Source organism: Theropithecus gelada, chromosome 14 (assembly GCF_003255815.1).
Source record: "Theropithecus gelada isolate Dixy chromosome 14, Tgel_1.0, whole genome shotgun sequence".
NCBI classification, from domain to species: Eukaryota; Metazoa; Chordata; class Mammalia; order Primates; family Cercopithecidae; genus Theropithecus; species Theropithecus gelada.
The window spans coordinates 37,070,282-37,089,958 of NC_037682.1; the positions used below are offsets into that span (position 1 = coordinate 37,070,282).

Genomic DNA, 19,677 nt, shown 5'->3' on the forward strand with positions numbered 1-19,677 from the left:
ATAAGCAGTATTGAACAAGCCTAGATAGTAATTTTAGGTGGAGGAGGAATAAAAATTACCAACCTCTGGTCAAATAGAATAAATTATAGTCAGACACAGCATTTACTCTGTTCAGACCATTCCTGTTTACCTTAGGGAAATAGGCCAAAGAATTCTAAGTGATGAGCTAATTGTGACCTTACATATTAGAAAAATAGCTTTGCTAATGGTGCAGTTACTGCTCTTACAGTTAATATGTTGGATTGATTGTTGGTAACATACTGTGAGGATCTGTAAGTAACAACGGTATGGTAGCTTTAAGAACTGAGGGTCCAACCAGAGTGGGGCTGCCAAGAAACACCTGAAACTCTCCTTAAAAATACTAAAATATACATTGTTAACATGCCTAGTGCCTCCAGGAGAAAATCTTTTTGCTGTCTTTGGCTTGTCCCTAGATTTGTCATGACTTTCATCTCTTCTGATGTCTCTTTGTCTCTTTTTTTCATCCATAGCTTGCTTTTCAGATTTTTTTTTTTTTTTTTTTTTTTGAGACGGAGTTTCGCTCTTGTTGCTCAGGCTGGAGTGCAATGGCGGATCTTGGCTCATTGCAACCTCCGCTTCCTGGGTTCAAGCGATTCTCCTGCCTCAGCCTCCCAAATAGCTTACAATAATTGTTTTTATGTCAGTCTGCCATTAAACTCACAGAACAATGAACGTCTTATAAGGTAGCCCTATTTCTATCTCAGTAGGCTTTGCTTCTTCAGCTTTCAGGATGAAGATCTGGTTTTTGGAGTTCAATTGATCTGTATTAGAATCCTGGCCTTTTTACTCATATGGAGTAAGATTTTTAACCTATTAGAGCCTCAATTTTTAACCTGTGAAATGAAAGTAACAATTCTTAACTCACAGAATGGTTTGGATAATTATTGGTGCACGCAGTTGCAAAACAGAAATATAATGCCTACAATATAAAAGATGCTCAATGCATGCCACTGGCCTTTAGATCTTCCCCATTCATAAATTTGCAAAGCATAATTTGTGGCTTAAATGACAAAATCCCTGCTAAACCTGACCTATTTGTGAATTCAACTGCTTAAACCAGCGAGCATCTGAATGAACTGTGTTAATGACGTGAAATTTAGAAATTTATCCATGGGATACAGTCCAGCTTTACCAAGAGAATTTTATGATGAGTATAGATGTACTTAGCAGTTTTTAATGATATTTTTCTATCTTTAAATAAGAAAATTAAAAAGCATTTTGTTCCATACACATAATTTTACTTTAAACAAGTAATTGGACAATACACATAATTTTATTTTACTCTTATATTAACAATGATTGATGGTGTAGAAGTTTCCATAGTGCTACAGTGCAAAAGGTGCAACACTGGAAGGTTTGGCAGGCTGCTAGGCAGCTTCAGAATAGGCATTCATGTGGTAAACGAGTCAAGATCCAAGAGCTGCCCCCCAACTAATAGATTTGATCTTGTCAGTCCTCCAGAGTTCACTGACTTACAGTGACTAAACTTAGAAAGAAAATATAAACACAAGTGATAATTAATTACCTTCTAGTGAAGACTATAACTGCCAACAGAAGTAGACTCTCAAATTCTTGAAGCTATGAATTTCTTTCTATGGCTTCTACATGAGAAACCTTACTATAATCTGAAAGCTGCTGTTGAAATTAGAATCAGCAAAGAATAAATTATGTTTTTTAAGACTCCAGTGGTAAATGACAACTGGTTAAGGAAGCCTCTTGCATCCGTCTTCATCACAGGGATAATCTCCCTGCAGGAAGTAACAGGCCATATTTTTTTGGCCTGGATTAGCCAAGGCAAACATATATCACTTGGATTAGCATTGCACGTGTTTGAATCTATGACTTTTCTTCTTCAATGAATTCATGTGAATCAACTCCCCCTTTTCAAATGTTAAATACTTTCTTCAGAGCTGTTAAAATCTTTGATTAAGTTACAGTCTATACCATCTACCCGAAAGCCATTCAACATTTTAAGATATATTTACTCAATTCTAATTTCATCCATTAGGTATTAATTTAAGAGTTTAATTCTCAGTGTCAACGTTATTTTCAAGCTCTTGGGAAAACCACAGGGACCCTGATTCACAAACTACAAGTTTCTGATAAGTCTTTAAATTAACAATATGGGATTTACTACTAGTAACTAGAAGTTTGGTTCATTGTATTTCAGAAATTGGCTTGATGTTTTATTACCTCTGCACAACCACCTCCATCTCCACACATGAGACTATATTTCACTTTTACTATTAGTTAGTTGTTTTAAAAGTATTTTTATTATTTTCTTTTATCATTACATTCTTCATTCTGTGAATGCCAACAACATGTGCAAAAGAAGGTATAACATTTAGGAACAACAGAGTCCCAACAAATATAGGCCACAAGCCAAGTTAACAGGTTGTATCACAACATAGGGGAAAAGGCTATATGTGAATAATTACCACAAAACAAAGCAGTTTGTGGTGGGGCATGATATGAGAGAGAAAAACCACAGTTAAGTTTTACAGGTATAGGCTGTCCATTCCCTAGGTCAGTATTGAGAGTAGACACAGGTCCTAATCTAAGCTTTTAACATTAATTTAGACAATTAATATAAAGAAATTGTTGGCCGGTAATGGTGGCTCATGCCTATAATCCCAGCACTTTGGGAGGCTGAGGCAGGTGGATCACATGAAGTCAGGAGTTCGAGACCAGCCTGGACAATATGATGAAAATTCGTCTCTACTAATACAAAAATAATTAGCCAGGCATAGTGGTACATGTCTGTAATCCAGCTACTCAGGAGGCTGAGGCATGAGAATGGCTTAAACTCGGGAGGTGGAGGTTGCAGTGAGTTGAGATCATGCCACTGCACTCCAGTCTGGGTGACAGAATGAGACTCTGTCTCAAAAAAAAGAAAGAAAGAAAGAAAGAAAATAATTTTTTCTATACTTTCCTAGAATATGATTGTTTTTGTGTTATTTAATCTATTTGAATAATGGAGAATAAATGTTGGTATTTCCAGGAAGAGGAAGTATAGAGGATATCTTATTATAGTACTGTGTTTGATATCATATCATAAATTACAGTTTTTCTGGAGAAGGTTCACAGTGATTGTATAAGACAGGACAAAACACACTTACTGACTCTAAGATCTTGCCTTTTTTTTTTTTTTTTTTGTATTCTAAAAGAGGATGCCTTAAATATATATAGTTCTCTTTGCTTCTCACAAGAGGCATAGTTGGGCATGAATAAAAATGAAATAGTTATTGCAGTATCGTGATATTTACTGACATTGGTTAACACTCTAAAACCCATATTGTATAAGTAAAAAAGATAATCAGTATGAAAATTATACTCTTCACTATTTTGTGTAAAGGCAGTAATTGTTTTTCTTTAAAAATCCTAAATCCAGAGAAATACTGATGTGTATAATGAGTATCAAACAAACTGGTTTATTATGTATTGGTAGTTTTAGGTGTAGGCATGTAATGGAAATTCTGTAGTCTTAAAAAAAATAAATTCAGAGTGTTTTTGACAAATTGATTTATTGTTGTGAGAAGTGCTTTATGAATACTCACCTGCCACCATCCATTCTCATGTCCAAGGGGCCATCTTTCCGAAGGGAAAAACCTCTTTCAGGAGTATCAAGTTGCATGGAGGAACACCCAAGATCCATAAGAATTCCATCAAAAGTTCCTGGCTGCACCCCAGCTTTCATTAATAAGGCTTCTGCCTGGCTGAACTGGCCCAGCACAGCTCGGATTTGTTTACTGTGAGTAAACCCAGGAGATAGAGAAAACACTTCTGTTAGATAAAAGTCTTTCTAAAGTCTATGATCAATGGAAGGGAGCACATTCTATTATTACATTATTTAACTAATATATATTTACCGAGTGCTTAGTGTTGTATAAAGACATGGATATGGAAACTATACATCTTCGGTCTCAAACACCAGAGCTAGTTTAATGGAATTTTATTACTGCTGATAAACACAATTTATTGTGTATCTTTGTGAAGGGATACAATATATTCATAAGTTAGAAAAATTCCTTTGTCAAACCAGGTCTTTCATATTTTCTTAAAAAATTCTTACATCTATGGGTAGAGAAAGAAGTATATGTCATCCTATCAAAAAAATAACAAGTAAGCCAATTTAAATACAGTAAATAATATAATATAAATCATAAAAAAGATGTCAAATATGTTCAAACCAATCATTTTAGCTTTCTCCATGTTTTTCCTATAATTTAGAATATGGTGCTATGCAGCTATAAACTTAAGGAATGAAACTGTGACTAAAATAAATGCCTTCTTGCAGAAGGGATTATCTCTCAGCCGGGATTCTGAAGTGAATGGAGCATTCAGAACCAACAGACAGGCAGGAGTTGGGATCACCTTGCAGCTATACTAATTCGTCCTACACAAAGTGAGATGCTGCCTTCAGGGTTCTTTAGAAGCCTTAAGGCAACTAGCATGCATTTTGGAAGGTGAATGAGAAGAGAAAATTGGGCAATACTCTCAAGACGTCATTCCTTCTGTCTAAAGGTGGGTAGAGTGAGTTTGGATTTCAACAGTGTTGGATAATTTACATTGATGATATTTACTTATATGTATGTTGTTTAAGGTGAACTTCACAGCTCAATAGTAATTTTTTAATAAAATTCCGATGGAGAAAGTAATTGAATATCTGCTATGGGTCAGGCATGATGTTATTTGGAGTGTACATAAAGATTAATAAAGCATGACTTTCTGTGCTTTGAGCTGAGAGGAAAAGACGTACAAACAGTTTACAAAATACTCTGATGGGTGCCACTAACAGAATGATGAACAAATTGCCCTGTTCTTATTTGGAAAATAAAAATGCTAATACTAGCACTGGAAACACAGAAATAACAGAATATTGCTATTGAAAGGCAACTCACAAGTCAATTATTACTATCACATAACTGATATTTGAATTTTTCCCAAATCCAACATCACTGCTAGGTGAGTGGACAGAAAGGAAAGTCATTGTTTTAACTACCTCCTGTATATACCATTGGTGAGAGAGGGCTTCCAATTCTAAGTCTGTGAAGATGGGCAAACACAGGATTTCATTTGACCCAACACTGGCCAGAAGAAACAAAAGTTTGTTTTATTTTATTTATTTTTTAAATTTTATTTAACTTTTAAGTTCGGGGTATATGTGCAGGTTTGTTATATAAGTAAACTTGTATCATGGGGGTTTGTTGTACAGGTTATTTCATTATCCAGGTATTAAGCCTAGTATCCATTAATTATTTTTCCTGATCCTCTCCTTCCTCCCACCCTTTCCACTCTGGCAGGCCCCAGTGTGTGTTGTTCCCCTCTATGTGTCCATGTGTGTTCATCATTTAGTTCTCACTTAAAACCATGAGCATGTGGTATTTGGTTTTCTGTTCCTGCGTTAGTTTGCTAAGGATAATGGCCTACAGCTCCATCCATGTTCCTGCAAAGGACATGTTCTCATTCTGTTTTATGGCTGCTTAGTATTGCATGGTGTAGATGTACCACATTTCTTTATCCAGTCTACCACTGATGGACATTTAGGTCGATTCCATGTTTTTGTTATTGTGAATAATGCTGCAATGAACATATGTGCACATGTGTCTTTATAATACAACAATTTACACTTCTTTGGGTATATACCAGTGGTGGGATTGCTGGGTTGAACGGTATTTCTGACTTTAGGTCTTTAAGGAATCATTACACTGTCTTCCACAATAGTTGAACTAATTTACACTTCCACTAACAGTGTATAAGCATTCCTTTTTCTCTGCAACCTCGCCAGCATCTGTTATTCTTTGACTTTTAAATAATAGCCATTCTGAATGGTGTGCGGTGGTATCTCATTTGTGGTTTTGATTTGCATTTCTCTAATGATCAGTGGTGTTGAGTATTTTTCCATACGGTTTGTTGGCTGCATGCAAGTCTTCTGAGTCAAAAGTTTATTAATCACATATATTCCCCTCCCAGCCAAAGGGAAGAAGCCATTACTTGCCATACAGGGTCACATAGGGGTTGCACTCAGGAAGAGAGTGGAAAACCAGGGGCTGTGAGAAGCAGATTTTAAGAGGTTGGGTTGCCCCCTAGTTCCCAGAAGAATGTGATTGGTTTGTTTGGATAATCCCTTGAGCTGGCAGGAATTGAACCTGCTAATGAGGGATAAGCAAAAATTATGCCTGATCCCTTTGATAGAAAGGGTTGTTTGGCTAGGTAACTTTATCTGCAAGAATATAGTGGGGAGAGGAACTCGTGGCTAGGCTATTTGAGGAAAAATTAATTTCTTTATATATACTAAAAACATAAATTATAGCTCCTTCCACACCACCACAATGGTGCACATGGGTGTCCTGGCTGATGCTCTCAAGAGCATCAACAATGCCAGACAGAGAGGCAAACACCAGGTTCTTATTAGGCTGAGTTCCAAAGTTATTGTCCGGTTTCTCACTGTGATGATGAAGCATGATTACATTGGCGAATTTGAAATCACTGATGATCATAATGCTGGGAAAATTGTTGTGAACCTCGCAGGCAGGCTAAACAAGTGTGAGGTGATCCCTCATCACTAAACAAGTGTGGAGTGATCAGCCACAGATTTGATATACAACTCAAAGATCTAGAAAAATGGCAGAATAATCTGCTTCCATCCTGCCAGTTTGGTTCCATTGTAATGACAACCTCAGCTGGCCTCATGGACCATGATGAAGCAAGAAGAAAACACACAGAGGAAAATCCTGGGATTCTTTTTCTAGACATGTAATACATATTTACAAATAAAATGCCCTATACACACACACACACACACACACACACACGCATTGTCTCTCTCTCTATATATATACACACACACACATATGTTTACACATATATACACATATAGGTGTGTGTGTGTATATATATGCACACATATAAAATGTGGAGAGTACATATATATGCACAAACACATATATACATAGTGTGTGTGTGCGTACATACTACTTGTTCTGGAGAATCCTGGCAGACATAATATCTCAGGTACTATTTGATATTAATATAAGAGTAAAATAAAATTATGCCTGTTTTCTAGTGAACTCCACTTAAGTAAAACAGTACTTTCCCCAAAAGTTAAGGAACACATAATAACTGGGCCTTAATCTGGGGTGTTACACCACAGTCCTTAGCTCACATTTGAACATTTTCAGTAACAGGAACTCACTACTGTTTTGTTAAACAGTTCTTTTTTACTTGATAGCTATTTTATCACTACTTCTATAACTTTTGTCCCTAGTATTCCCCTATGTCAAGCAAGTTGAAAACCTATTTCCCAGAGCAGCTGTTCATACATGTACTGTTAGCTACTGTAAAGGATATTTGTTGGCTACCTTAGTTTCCAATCTGTCAATTCCAAAAGGAACTCATAATTTCAGTTAAATATTTTGGGAAAGATTGATCATATCCATGATAGTGTATACATCAACTTGGCTAAGCTTTCATGCCCAGTTATTTAATCAGACCCTAATTTATGTGTATTTTGTAAATATGTGTAATATCTACAATCAGCTGACTTTAATTAAAGGCAATTATCCTTAATAATGTAGATATGCCTCATCCAATCAGCTGAAAGCCCTGAAGTTTCCCAGAGGAAGAAGAAAATTCTGCCTCAAGACCACGACATCAGCTTCTACCAGATAGTTTCCAGCCTACTGGACTGTCCTACAGATTTCACATATGTCAGACTCCGCAATCAGGTGAGTCAACTCCTTGAAATAAATTTCTTCATGTAATAAGATATCATATATATATATATGTGATATATATGCATTTATCTACTTCCTATTGATTCTGTTTCTCCTAGTAGTCTGACAGATACAATATCTCTGCTCAAGAGGTAGATTTTTGATTAGCTACACTACTTTGTGTACATTATCCGAATGGCCCACTATAATTGGTTCAGAAATTGGCAAAAGTCACAACTCTAGCCAGTGAGATACAAGAGATATTTCCTGGGGTCAGGGGAAAGAAGATTCTTCTTTTTTCCAGCAAGCTACTGGGGAAAGAAGGTTTTTCTAACACTTGCTTGATATGAAAGAAGCAGCACATAGCTCTGATGACTGCGAGTAAACCAGCAGCTAAATTGTCCCAAAGAAGGAGAGAGTGGCAGCCAATTTTGGCCAACATTATAGAAAGCAAAGTAGAGAGAAAGATTAACCAGGCCACTGAATTGAGCCTCACCTAAAATACAACATACTCTTGAAGTTTTAAGTTATAAGAACCCATAAATTATCTTTGTTGCTGAAAACAGTTTGATGGGTTATTATTTTACTTGTAATTGAAAACATGCTAAGTACTATAGCTATCATGTTCTTTAAGTCTTCTTTACTCCAAACCAGGGGCGTACAATCTTTTGGCTTCCCTGGGCCACTGGAAGACGAAGAATTGTCTTGGGTCACATATACAATACACTAAGACTAAGAATAACTCACGAGCTAAAAAAAAATCACAAAAAATCTCATAATGTGTTATGAAAGTTTATAAATTTGTGTTGGGCCACATTCAAAGCCGTCCTAGGCTGCATGTGACCCTTGGGCTGCGGGTTGGACAAGCTTGCTTTAAACCATGTCCATTCTCATACTGCTATAAAGAACTGCTCAAGCCTGGGTAATTTATAAAGGAAAGAGATTTAGTTGACTCACAGTTCTCCTGATTGTAAGGAAACTTATAATTATGGTGGAAGACAAAGGGGAAGCAGGCACCTTCTTCACAGGGTGGGAGGGAGGATGGAGTGAGTACAAGCCAGGGAAATGCCAGATGCTTATAAAACCATCAGATCTTGTGAGAGCTCACTCACTATCACCAGAACAGCATGGGGAAAACCACCTACAAGACCGGATTCCTTCACCTGGTCCTGCCCTTGCCAAATGGAGATTATGGAGATTACAATTTGAGGTGAGATTTGGATGGGGACACAGAGCCAAACCACATCACCATGTATATTTTGTTTCTTTAGACATACCCTGTAAAAAAAAATCTTCTCCATGCTGGCTGCTCTTTTCTGAATGTGTTCCAGTCTGCCTGTGTCCCTAGATCTGAATTCCACGATGATCAGCAAGAATAAAGTAAATTCTTGCTCCGCTTGTTCTAGTTATATTAATAGAGCTCAAGACGAAATTAGTTTTAGAATTTATTTGACACTGTTGACTTACACTGCCTAAATCCCTTTAGTCTTTTTCATGTACACTGCTGCTAAGCCTATTTCCTCCATACTGTACTTGGGCAGTTTTGCTATTTTTTTAATGTAAGTATAATTTTTTGGCTTATGCATTTTCTACAGTCCTTTTAGGATTCACAGATTATCTTCAACTACAAAAATCTTCATACTGCAGCAAAAGCCTATAACAAATCACTACTGTCCAGTCTTAATTCCTTAGACATTATAGCTATTATCCTGCTTACAGCTAATGTACTTGTAAAATAAACATAAGATCTTATAGAGGATGTTTGCATTCTTGGATGTCCTCAAGCTTAGCTGTTTAACAGAAAATATTCATATAGTTTCAGAACTCACTATGAGTAAATAACGAAGTTGTAATAATCATTGTGGTACAAAGCTCAACATTATAATGTACAAGTACGAAAGTATAAAAAAAATGATGCACCACCACAAAATAAATGTGTTTAAGACAGTTTTCTGACGCTATATCAGTTATGTGTTTCTAGAACTGAACTGTTCTCAGAGTAAAGGAAACATCCATGAAGTTTTCTGACCAGTTGTTAAAAAGTCAGCCACAACTTTAGACTCTGCTCTTTATTTCATATATGCAATTATGTCAAGGCTAATTTTCCTAGATAGGCAGATTACATGCCCACTTTTCCCTCACTCACTCCCCTTCCATTGCTCTCTTCTTTCTTTTACTTCTTCTTTTCCTCCATTCTTCATTTTTCCTTTCAAGCTTTAATTTTCAGTATTTTTGCACGTGCATTTAACAAGTGTTAAAAGTAACAGAAAAGTATCATCCTATGTTCTCCAGGATGGAAGCAGAATGTTGCTTGTGATCCAGAACACCTGCTAAATGAGAACGCTTTCTCAATCCAACCCCAATAAAAGTAAAGGGACGCAGCAGTAGAATGCAAACAATATCTTGGTTGTAGGCAGCCATTTCTGAGGTTCTCTGACTATAATAAGTATTGTTACTACCGACACTGGCAAGTCATTTGCACTGGTAGTACAAGTTATGAATCTATTTTGCTATAAATGACTAAGGTGCTCTAGTATATACCTAAGACTGGTGATATAAGAATGGCTACCACTCACTGTGTACTTATTAGAATTGAACATGGAACATGTAACTTCATCATTCTTCTAATGGCATACAATCTAATAAGAGGAGTTAAGAACAAACAGCTTCACAAATTATAAAGTCAATCCACTCACAAGGTTGAGCATCCTGTAGTTAATAAGTGCTCATCCATCTTGGCTACAGAAATCCAAAATTCCCATGGTTTCTAAGGTGCTTGATATAAAAGGGTACTTTTGCTGTCCAGGAATAAATAAATTTGCTTCACGGACAGAAGACTTATTTATGTAGAATCAGGGCTACTGGATAAAGCAATTTAAAAATATAAAATCTGTTCACAAATTTTCAAGAAAAACTTTGAATTTGGTACTAACCTTCTGAGACAGCACAGGAAGAAAAACATCTATTATGTTTATCCTACTAGGATGTAACACTCTTCCAGCCTAACCAATAGTATTAAATAAAGGCTTTAAGTAATTATATATCTTTAATCTCACGCACAGTAATGAACACTACTATAATATGCAAACAAATGTAGAATGCAGACATACTCAACTGACAAAAACATAAAAACGGTCCATGAAAATAATTAATAATGATGGTCATGATTCTCTCTGGATCACTTAATTTTTGCTGTGTAACAAACTACCCTAAAATTTAGTAGCTTCTGATTCTATGGGTTAGCAATCTAAGTTGGGCTCAGTTTGGTGATTCTTTTGACAGTGGGTTGACTGAGGTCTAGTTGGTTCCACATGGCCTCACTTACACATCGGGAAGTTGGTTGGGGTAAAGATGATGACTGGACCATATGTCTCCAGCATTTAGCAGGTTAACCCAAGTTTTTCCAAAAAAAGAATGTTCTTGTTTCAAAAGTAGCAATGTAGGGCAATTCCAATGCACAAGAACTTCTAAAGTTTCTGACTGTGCCCTGTTTTCGAATATACTATTAGCCAAGGCAAGTCAAATAGCTCAGTTTAGATTCAAGGGCTATAGTAACAAACTTCACCTCTTGATGGAAAGCGTTGATGGACATCATGAAAGGAATGCATACAGAAAACAGACAAATTCTAGGGAGCATTTTTGTAAATAATATATCATACTCTTTTCATATTTAGCAGTTAATTTGTAATAAGGAAGGAGAAAGTGTACTTTTTTCCTCTAATCTAGATTCACTTCTGCTGATTGAGACTTTTTATTGTTATAAGGTAGCTTCTTTTTAAAAGCATTAAGAGAAACATACAGTGTTGGTTGGTGATTGACAGTACAACTCATAAGTAGACTTAAGGGCAAGGTTCCAGTGCCAGAAATATAAATCTGGGTAGAAACCAAACAGAAGACTGTGGCAAAGGGATCTGTCAAAGGTGAATATGTGATAATCTGGGAGAGAGCAGTATGTTAGCAGTAAGGGTTCTATAAGAAGATAATGTGTATAGACCTAGTCATGTTAGCAACAAGTAATACTCTGAAAGCATTATCTTTACTAACCATTGTCCTTCCTTCCCTTCAAGAAACATTTTTTTAAAAATTGATTTAGTCATTCATTTGTAGCTCATACATTGACTTTAACAAAATATATTTTAGAAATAATAAAACACAATTATATTTCTCTGTCTCAGTAACCCTTTTAAAATTTATTCAGTGAAGTAATCTTTCCCTGTTCTGGAATAACAATCTAGCAGGTCCCAAACCTTTACCACTCACTCATATGTAATAGTCCCATGGCCACTGAGTTGCAGACAGAGTCAGCTCAGGAGTTAAGACTGTCCAGTGCTCAACTATAAAAACAAACAACAAATAAATATTTACTGAGCTACTACTAAAATGTCAGGCACTTTTCTAACCACCTGAGATACAAAGAAAATAAAGTACCAATGATTGTAGAACTTATATTCCAGGAAACAATAAAAATCAATACATTTGGAAACATCTATTTCTGTTTACAGTTTAACTTGATCAGACCAACTCTTCAACGGAACAAAACTAGAAAAGCTAGATAAGACAATTATAATTACCCATTTGAAGGAATCAGAGAGCTATAAAAACAGCTAAGACCTGAGGGAAAAAAGAAAAGTGAAAACAGGTGAGCCCAACATTGGAGCAGGTATTCCACTAATGGCCTACTTATTTGCAAGTGGATGCTGAGAGCTGAAGAAACCAAGAACTTTCGGCGGCTTCATAGGATACAGGAGATAAATATTAGAATTCAGGACCCATCCACGTGGATATGACCAGGAAATAGCCCTAGAATTTCAGTTGGGGTGCTAAAGGGCTAAAACTGGGATTAAACTAGTAGAAGGGTCAACAAAAAAATAGATCATTATACAAGTACTGAAATTCAGTTTCCAATCAACTCAAGCCTTATTGCATTAGAGTAACATAGTCTTAGATGAATTGCCTGCCAGAAGTAACATTAAGTGGTATCTGGAGGAAGACACCTTCAAGACTCTCAAATTATCTCCATAATTTTTTAAAAACAATGTGTGAAATAAAATAAAAATTACTAGACAGACACAGGGATAAGAACACATACCAAGCTTAAGGAATATATGATAGAAACGGACATACAGAATACAGAATAGAGTTATCAAAACGGACTATAAGATAACTGGTTAATATACTCAAGGAAACAGAGGAGAAACTAGATAATTTTATCCCAGAAATGGCTCTATAGAAAACAGTTAAATAAAATAAAAATCAGACCAAATGGAAAACAGAAAAGTATAATCGTCAAAATTAAGAATTCAATAGATGCGCTTAAGAGTAGCTTACAAATAGCCAGAGAGAATTAGGGACATGAAAGACAGTTCATTAGAAACTATTCAGATTGAGGAAGAGATTGGAAATAATTTGGAAGACACACACACATACACAAAAAAAAAAGAGCAAAAGAGACATGGTGAGAAAACCTAACATACATATGACTGGAACTCCAAAAAAAAAAAAAAAAGGAAATAAAGAATGGAGTAAAAGCAATATTTAAAAACAACGGCCAAGCTTTCCAAAATGATTCAAGATTTCAAACCACAGATTAAAGAAATACAATAAACTACAAAGAAGATAAACATACATACAAAAGCAAAAATGCAAAACTAGGACCATCCATAGTAAAATTTGAAAAGACAACGGGAAATAAAATTACTAAGGAACAGCCAGAAGAAAAAAGATACATTACACTCAAGGGAGCAACAGTCAGAACTCAAACAATGGAAGCCAGAAGACTAACAATCAAATTTCCATCAAAAATTAAAGGCAGATAGAGATATTCTCAGCTAAAGAAAATTGAGTTAGTTCACCTGCAAGAGACCTATATAAAAGAAATATTAAAAACAGTTTTCTTCCGGCAGAAGAAAATAATCACAAATACAACCAAATTAATGAATAACGGGAAAAAAAGCAATGGAAAGTGTAAATATATGCTAATTCCAGATTAATACAGACTGTACAAAACAATACTTTTTTGGGAGTTCAATACATATGTAGAATTAAAATAATGGTAGTGGCACAAAAGGAAAGAGTAGAATTAATGTAGTTAACACGATCCAAGGTCCTTGCAATTACAATGTCCTGGAAGAGGTAAAATTACTATTTACTAATTTATGTTAGCCTTTCCTGTTTTGTTTTGTTTTGTTTTTGAGACAGAGTGTCACCCTGTCGCCTAGGCTGGAGTGCAATGGCGTGATGTCGGCTCACTGCAACCTCTGCCTCCCAGGTTCAAGTGATTCTCTGCCTCAGCTTCCCGAGTAGCTGGGATTATAGGCATGCACCACGATGCCCGGCTAATTTTTTGTATCTTTAGTAGAGATGGGATTTCAACATGTTGGCCAGGCTGGTCTTGAACCCCTGACCTTGTGATCCGTCTGCCTTGGCCTCCCAAAGTGCTGAGATTATAGGCATGAGCCCCTGCACCTAGCCATGTTAGTCTTTCCTAAGACAATCATGTGGGTTGTGATCCCAAAGAAACCTCAAAATGAATAAAATAATGTATAACAAATAAGAAAGCAGATGATGAAATGGACTAATTTTTAAAAGACAAGAAAGGAGAGGAAAAAGGAACATAGAACAGGTTGAACAAATGGAGAACAAACAGAAACATGGTGGGTAGATTTAAACCCAAATACATAAGAAATTACACCAAGTATTACTTAAGTAAATAATTAAAAGACAAAGGAGTATCAGATTGAATTTTAGCAATCAAATTATAGACTGCCTATAAATAACACAATTCAAATGTTAGTATCAAAAAAAGGTGAAAGTAAGAAGACAGAAATAGATGTCATGCAAATATTAAACAAAGGAAAGATGGTGGAGCTACACCACCATCTTTGTATTATCAAAATACAATTCACCAGGTCATCATAACCCTGACACAAAATTCAAGAAAGACATTACATGATAAACTAAAGGTCAGTCAGACACAGTAGCTCATGCCTGCAATGCCAGCACTTTGGGAGGCCGAGGCAGAAGCATTGTTTGAGCTCAGGACTTTGAGACCATCCTGGGCAACATGGCAAGACCCTGTCTCTTTCAAAAATACACAAAAAAAATAGCCAGACACGGTAGTGTGTGCCTGTGGTCCCAGCTACTTAGGAGGCCGAGATGGGAGGATCGCTTGGGTCTGGGGAGCGGAGGTTTCAGTGAGGAGCCAAGACTGTACCACTGCACTCAAGCCTGGGTGACAGAGCAAGACTCTATCTCAAATAACAAGAGCAACAAACCTAAAGGCCAATCTCTCTCATGGATAAAACAAAGTAATGAAAATTAACAAAATATGTACAAACCAAACTCAACAACCTATACAAAAGATGATATTATCAGGTTGACATCCACATGGCAAGATCTAAGTATGCAGTACTGAAGACAGGACAGAGGTGAGAACTGAAGAGAGCTTTTGTAATTGCCTTAGAATAGTAAGACTTAGTAAAGGTTTATTAAATGAATATATAACAAATTTTTTAAATGGAAGAATTCTTTGGTCTTAGATTTAGGTCAACACCCTCAGGAGACAGATATCTAATACTAAAAGAAATATCAAATAAAAATGTGATTTTACAAGTATACATATGTAACAAACCTGCACGTTACGCACATGTACCCTACAACTTAAAGTATAATAATAATAAATAAATTAAAAAAAAAATGTGATTTTCTCAAATACAAGGCCTAGAGGTTTCATTACTCTTGGGCCCTCATGGGGAAGTTTATTTACTTTAATATTATAAAACAGATTAGAAAATGAATAAGAAACAATTTTTAAAAGAAAATTTCCTTGGTGAGAACTGCTTTATCCCTTGATTTTTTTAACATTTAATTTTATTCTTTTTACATGATGTTCAAATGCTGAATCCTTTATTCCACATAATTGTCACATAAAAATATCTACTTCCTCTGTGCTTAAATTCCACTGCCCCAGTGTGTGCCTGCTTCTGACACCCACACGAATTCTCTCTCATATAAAGTCTATACAATGCTTGGTGATAATTTCTCCTTCTAGACACCCATAGAGATTTTTTGGGTTGTTGTTTCTGTACAAGTTTATAGGGCAGACGTGAAATTTTGTTACAAGTATATAATGCATATCCTTAAGTCAGGGCATTTTGCGTGTCCAGCACCAGAGTACATTTTTTTTTAAACTATACTCACTTTATTCTGCAATCAAACACTGAATTTATTCCTTCCAACTATATGTTTGCACCCTTTAACCCACTTCTCTTCATCCTCTCTCCTCCGCAACGCAGTCACCTTTCCTGGTCTCTGTTATCTTTCCACTCAACCTCTATATGATCAAAATTTTTAATTCCTACATATAAGTGAGAACATACAATATTTGCCTTTATGTGCCCAGCTTATTTTAATTAAGATAACGACCTCTAGTTCTATCCACATTACTTCAAATGACATGATTCCATTTTATTTGTTTTTTTTTGTTGTTGTTTGGTTTTTTGTTTTTTTTTTTGTTTTTTTTTTGTTTTTTTTTTTGAGACCAAGTCTTGCTCTGTCAGCCAGGCTGGAGGGCAGTGCTGACTCACTGCAACCTCCGTCTCCCGGGCTCAAGCAATTCTCCTGCCTCAGCCTCCCAAGGAGCTGGGATTACAGGCGTGTGCTACCTTGCCCGGCTAATTTTTGTATATTTAGTAGAGATGGGGTTTCACATTGTTGGCCAGGCTGGTCTCGAAATCCTGACCTCAGGTAATCTGCCCGCTTTGGCCTCCCAAAGTACTGGGATTACAGGTGTGAGCCACCGCGCCTGGCCAATTTCATCCTTTCTTAAGGTCAAATAATATTTCATTATGTATATACATACATTTTCCTTATCCATTTATCTGCTGATGAACACTTAGGTTGATTCCATATCTTTGCTATTGTGAATAGCACTGTGATAAATATACCAGTACATGTATCCCTTCGATATACTAATTTCTTTTCATTAGGTAGATACCCAGCAGGGGTATTGCTGGATTGAATGGTAATTCTATTTGTAGTGTTTGAAGAAATCTCCTTAGTGTTTTCCGTTATGGCTGAATAGTTGTTAAATATTTTCTCCCATTCAATAGGTTGTCTCTTCACTCTATTGATTATTTCTTTTGCTGTGCAGAAGCTTTTCAATTTAATTCCCATTTATTTATGTTCGGGTTTGTTGACTGTACTTTTGAGGTCTTTGTTACAAATTATTTGCCTAAACCAAGGTACAGGAGTTTTCTTCTAGCCTTTTTAATAGTTTCAGCTCTCACGTTTAACTTAATTCATACTGAGTTGATTTTTATATATGAAGAGAGACGGGTCCAGTTTCATTCTTCTGCATATGGCTATCCAATCTTCCTATCACCATTTACTGAACAGGGTAGACTTTCTCCTACAGCTTTGTCAAAGATCAGCTGGCTGTAAATATATGGCTTTATTTCTGAGTTCTCTATTTTGTTCCATTGATCTATGTGTCTAGTTTTATACTAATACCAGGCTGTTTTGGTTTTGTAACATGTTTTCAAGTCAGTTTTCAAGTCAGGTAATGTGATGCCTCTAGCTTTGTTCCTTTTGCTCAAGATTGCTTCAGCTATTCAAGCTCTTTATGGTTCCATATGAGTTTTAGAATTGTTTTTTTCTAATTCTGTGCAGAATGACATTGGTGTTTGATACAGATTGTAGTGAATCTGTAGATTGCTTTGGGCAATATGGTCATTGTAATGATATTAGTTCTTTAGATCCATGAGCATGGGATGTTTATCAATTTGTTTGTGTCATCTTCAATTTATTTCATGAGTGTTTTGCAGTTTTTCTTATAGAGATCTTTCAGCTCCTTGGTTAAATTTATTCTTACGTATTCATTTTTTTCTAGCTATTGTAAGTGGGATTGCCTTCTCGATTTGTTTTTCACTTAGATCACTACTGCTGTATAAAAATGTTACTGACTTTTGTATGCTAATTTTGAGTCCTGAAACTATACTGAATTCATTTATTAAATCTAAAAGGTTTCTGGTGGAGTCTTTAGCTTGATCCAGATATAAAATGATATGATCAACAAAGAAGAATAATTTGACTTCCTTTTTTCCCATTTGGATGACTTATTTCTTTCTCTTGCCTGCTTACTCTGGGTAGGACTTCCAGTACGATGTTGAAAGGCAGTGGTGAATGTGAGCATCTTTGTCTTTTAACAGTTCTTAGAGGAAAGACTTTCGACTTCTCTTTATTCAGTATGACGTTAGTTGTGGGTATGTAATAGATGGCACTTAGTATTTTAAGGAATGTTCCTTCTATGCCTAGATTTTTGAGAGTTTTTATCATGAAGGGATGCTGAATTTTACTAAATGTTGTTTCTGTGTATATTAAGATTAATATATGACTTTTGTACATCATTCTGTCGATGTGATGTATTATGTTTATTGATCAGTGTATATTGAATCATTCTTGCATTCCAAGTATAAATCTCACTTAATCATGGTGAATCTTTTTGATGTTTTTTGCATTATCTGCTAGTATTTTCTTAAGAATTTTTGCATCTATGCTAATTGGGGATACTGGTCTGTAGGCTGTTTTTTTTTTTTTTTGGATCTTTGTCTGGTTTTGATGTCAGGGTAATTCTGATCTTGTAGGATTAGTTGGGGAGAATTATGTCCTCTTTGATTTTTTGGAATAGTGCTAGGGAAATTTGTGCTAGTACTTCTTTGTGTTGGCAGAATTCAGCTATGAATCCATATAGTCCTGGGCTTTTCTTTGTTGAGAAACTTTTTATTACTGACTCAACCTTGCTACACATTACTGGTCTGTTCAGGATATCTACTTCTTCCTTGTTCAATCTCAGGTTGTATGTTTCTCAGAATGTATCCATTTCTTCTAGGTTTTCTAGTTTGCAAGCATAAAGATGTTCATAAGTCTCTAATGATCTTTTTTTAATTTCTGTGTTGTAAGTTGTAATGTCTCCTTTTTCCTTTCTGGTTTTATTTGGGTCTTTTTTTTCTTGGTTAGTTGAACTAGTGGCTTATCAATTTTATTTATATTTTTGAAGAATCAACTTTTTGTTTCACTGATCCTTTATATTATTTCTTTAATCTCTTACTTAGCTTCACTTTGATATTTTTATATATTTTCTTCCACTAGTTAGGGGTTTGGCATGTTCTTGTTTTTCTAGTTCATTGAGGTGCATTATTAGATTGTCAATTTGTAATCTTTCTGATTGTCTGATGTAAGCCATATATTGCTATAAACTTCCCTTTAAGGACTGCTTTTGCTATATCTCAAAAGTTTTGGTATGTAGTGTTTCCATTTTTATTTGCTTAAGAAATTTTTTGATTTCCATCTTAATTTCTTCATTGATCCAATGGTCATTCAGGAGCATGTTGTCTAATTTCCCTGTATTTGTATCATTTCCAAAGTTCCTCTTGGTATTGATTTCCAGTTCTATTGTGGTCTGAGAAGACACTTGATATGATGTTGGTTTTTCAAAAATTTGTTGAGACTTGTTTTGTGGCCTAGCATATGGTCTATCCTAAAAAAATAAAAAAGAATCATTTACTGATGATCTCTTTATCAATATGTAATGACTTTTTTGATTGACTTATTTTTTACTGTTTTTGACTTAAAGCCTGTTTTATTTGATATAAGTAGCTAATTCTAGTCATTTTTGGTTTCTTTTTGTGTGGAACATATTTTTCATACCTCTACTTTCAGTTTATATATTTATTTCTTTTTTTAACAAAAAACTTTTATTTTAGCTTCAGTGGTACATGTGCAGGTTCGTTATATAGGTAAACTCGTGTCACAGGGGTTTGTTGTACAGATTGTTTGTCAACCAGGTACTAAGCCTAGTATCTCATAATTACATTTTTCTGCTCCTTTTTCTCCTCCCACCATCCACCCTCAAGTAGAACACAGTGTCTGTTGTTCCTTTTGT

General features: G+C 35.6%; 1 protein-coding gene across 2 annotated transcripts in view; it reads right to left on the reverse strand.

Moving 5' to 3' along the window:
- The window catches only part of METTL15 (methyltransferase like 15), a 223,070-nt gene that overhangs the window by 38,062 nt on the left and 165,331 nt on the right, over positions 1-19,677 (reverse strand). For both annotated transcript variants that reach the window (XM_025357718.1, XM_025357717.1), the window contains exon 5: positions 3,579-3,770. In XM_025357718.1, the coding sequence (XP_025213503.1) occupies positions 3,579-3,770 (192 nt within the window). The remainder of the gene's footprint in view (positions 1-3,578; positions 3,771-19,677) is intronic.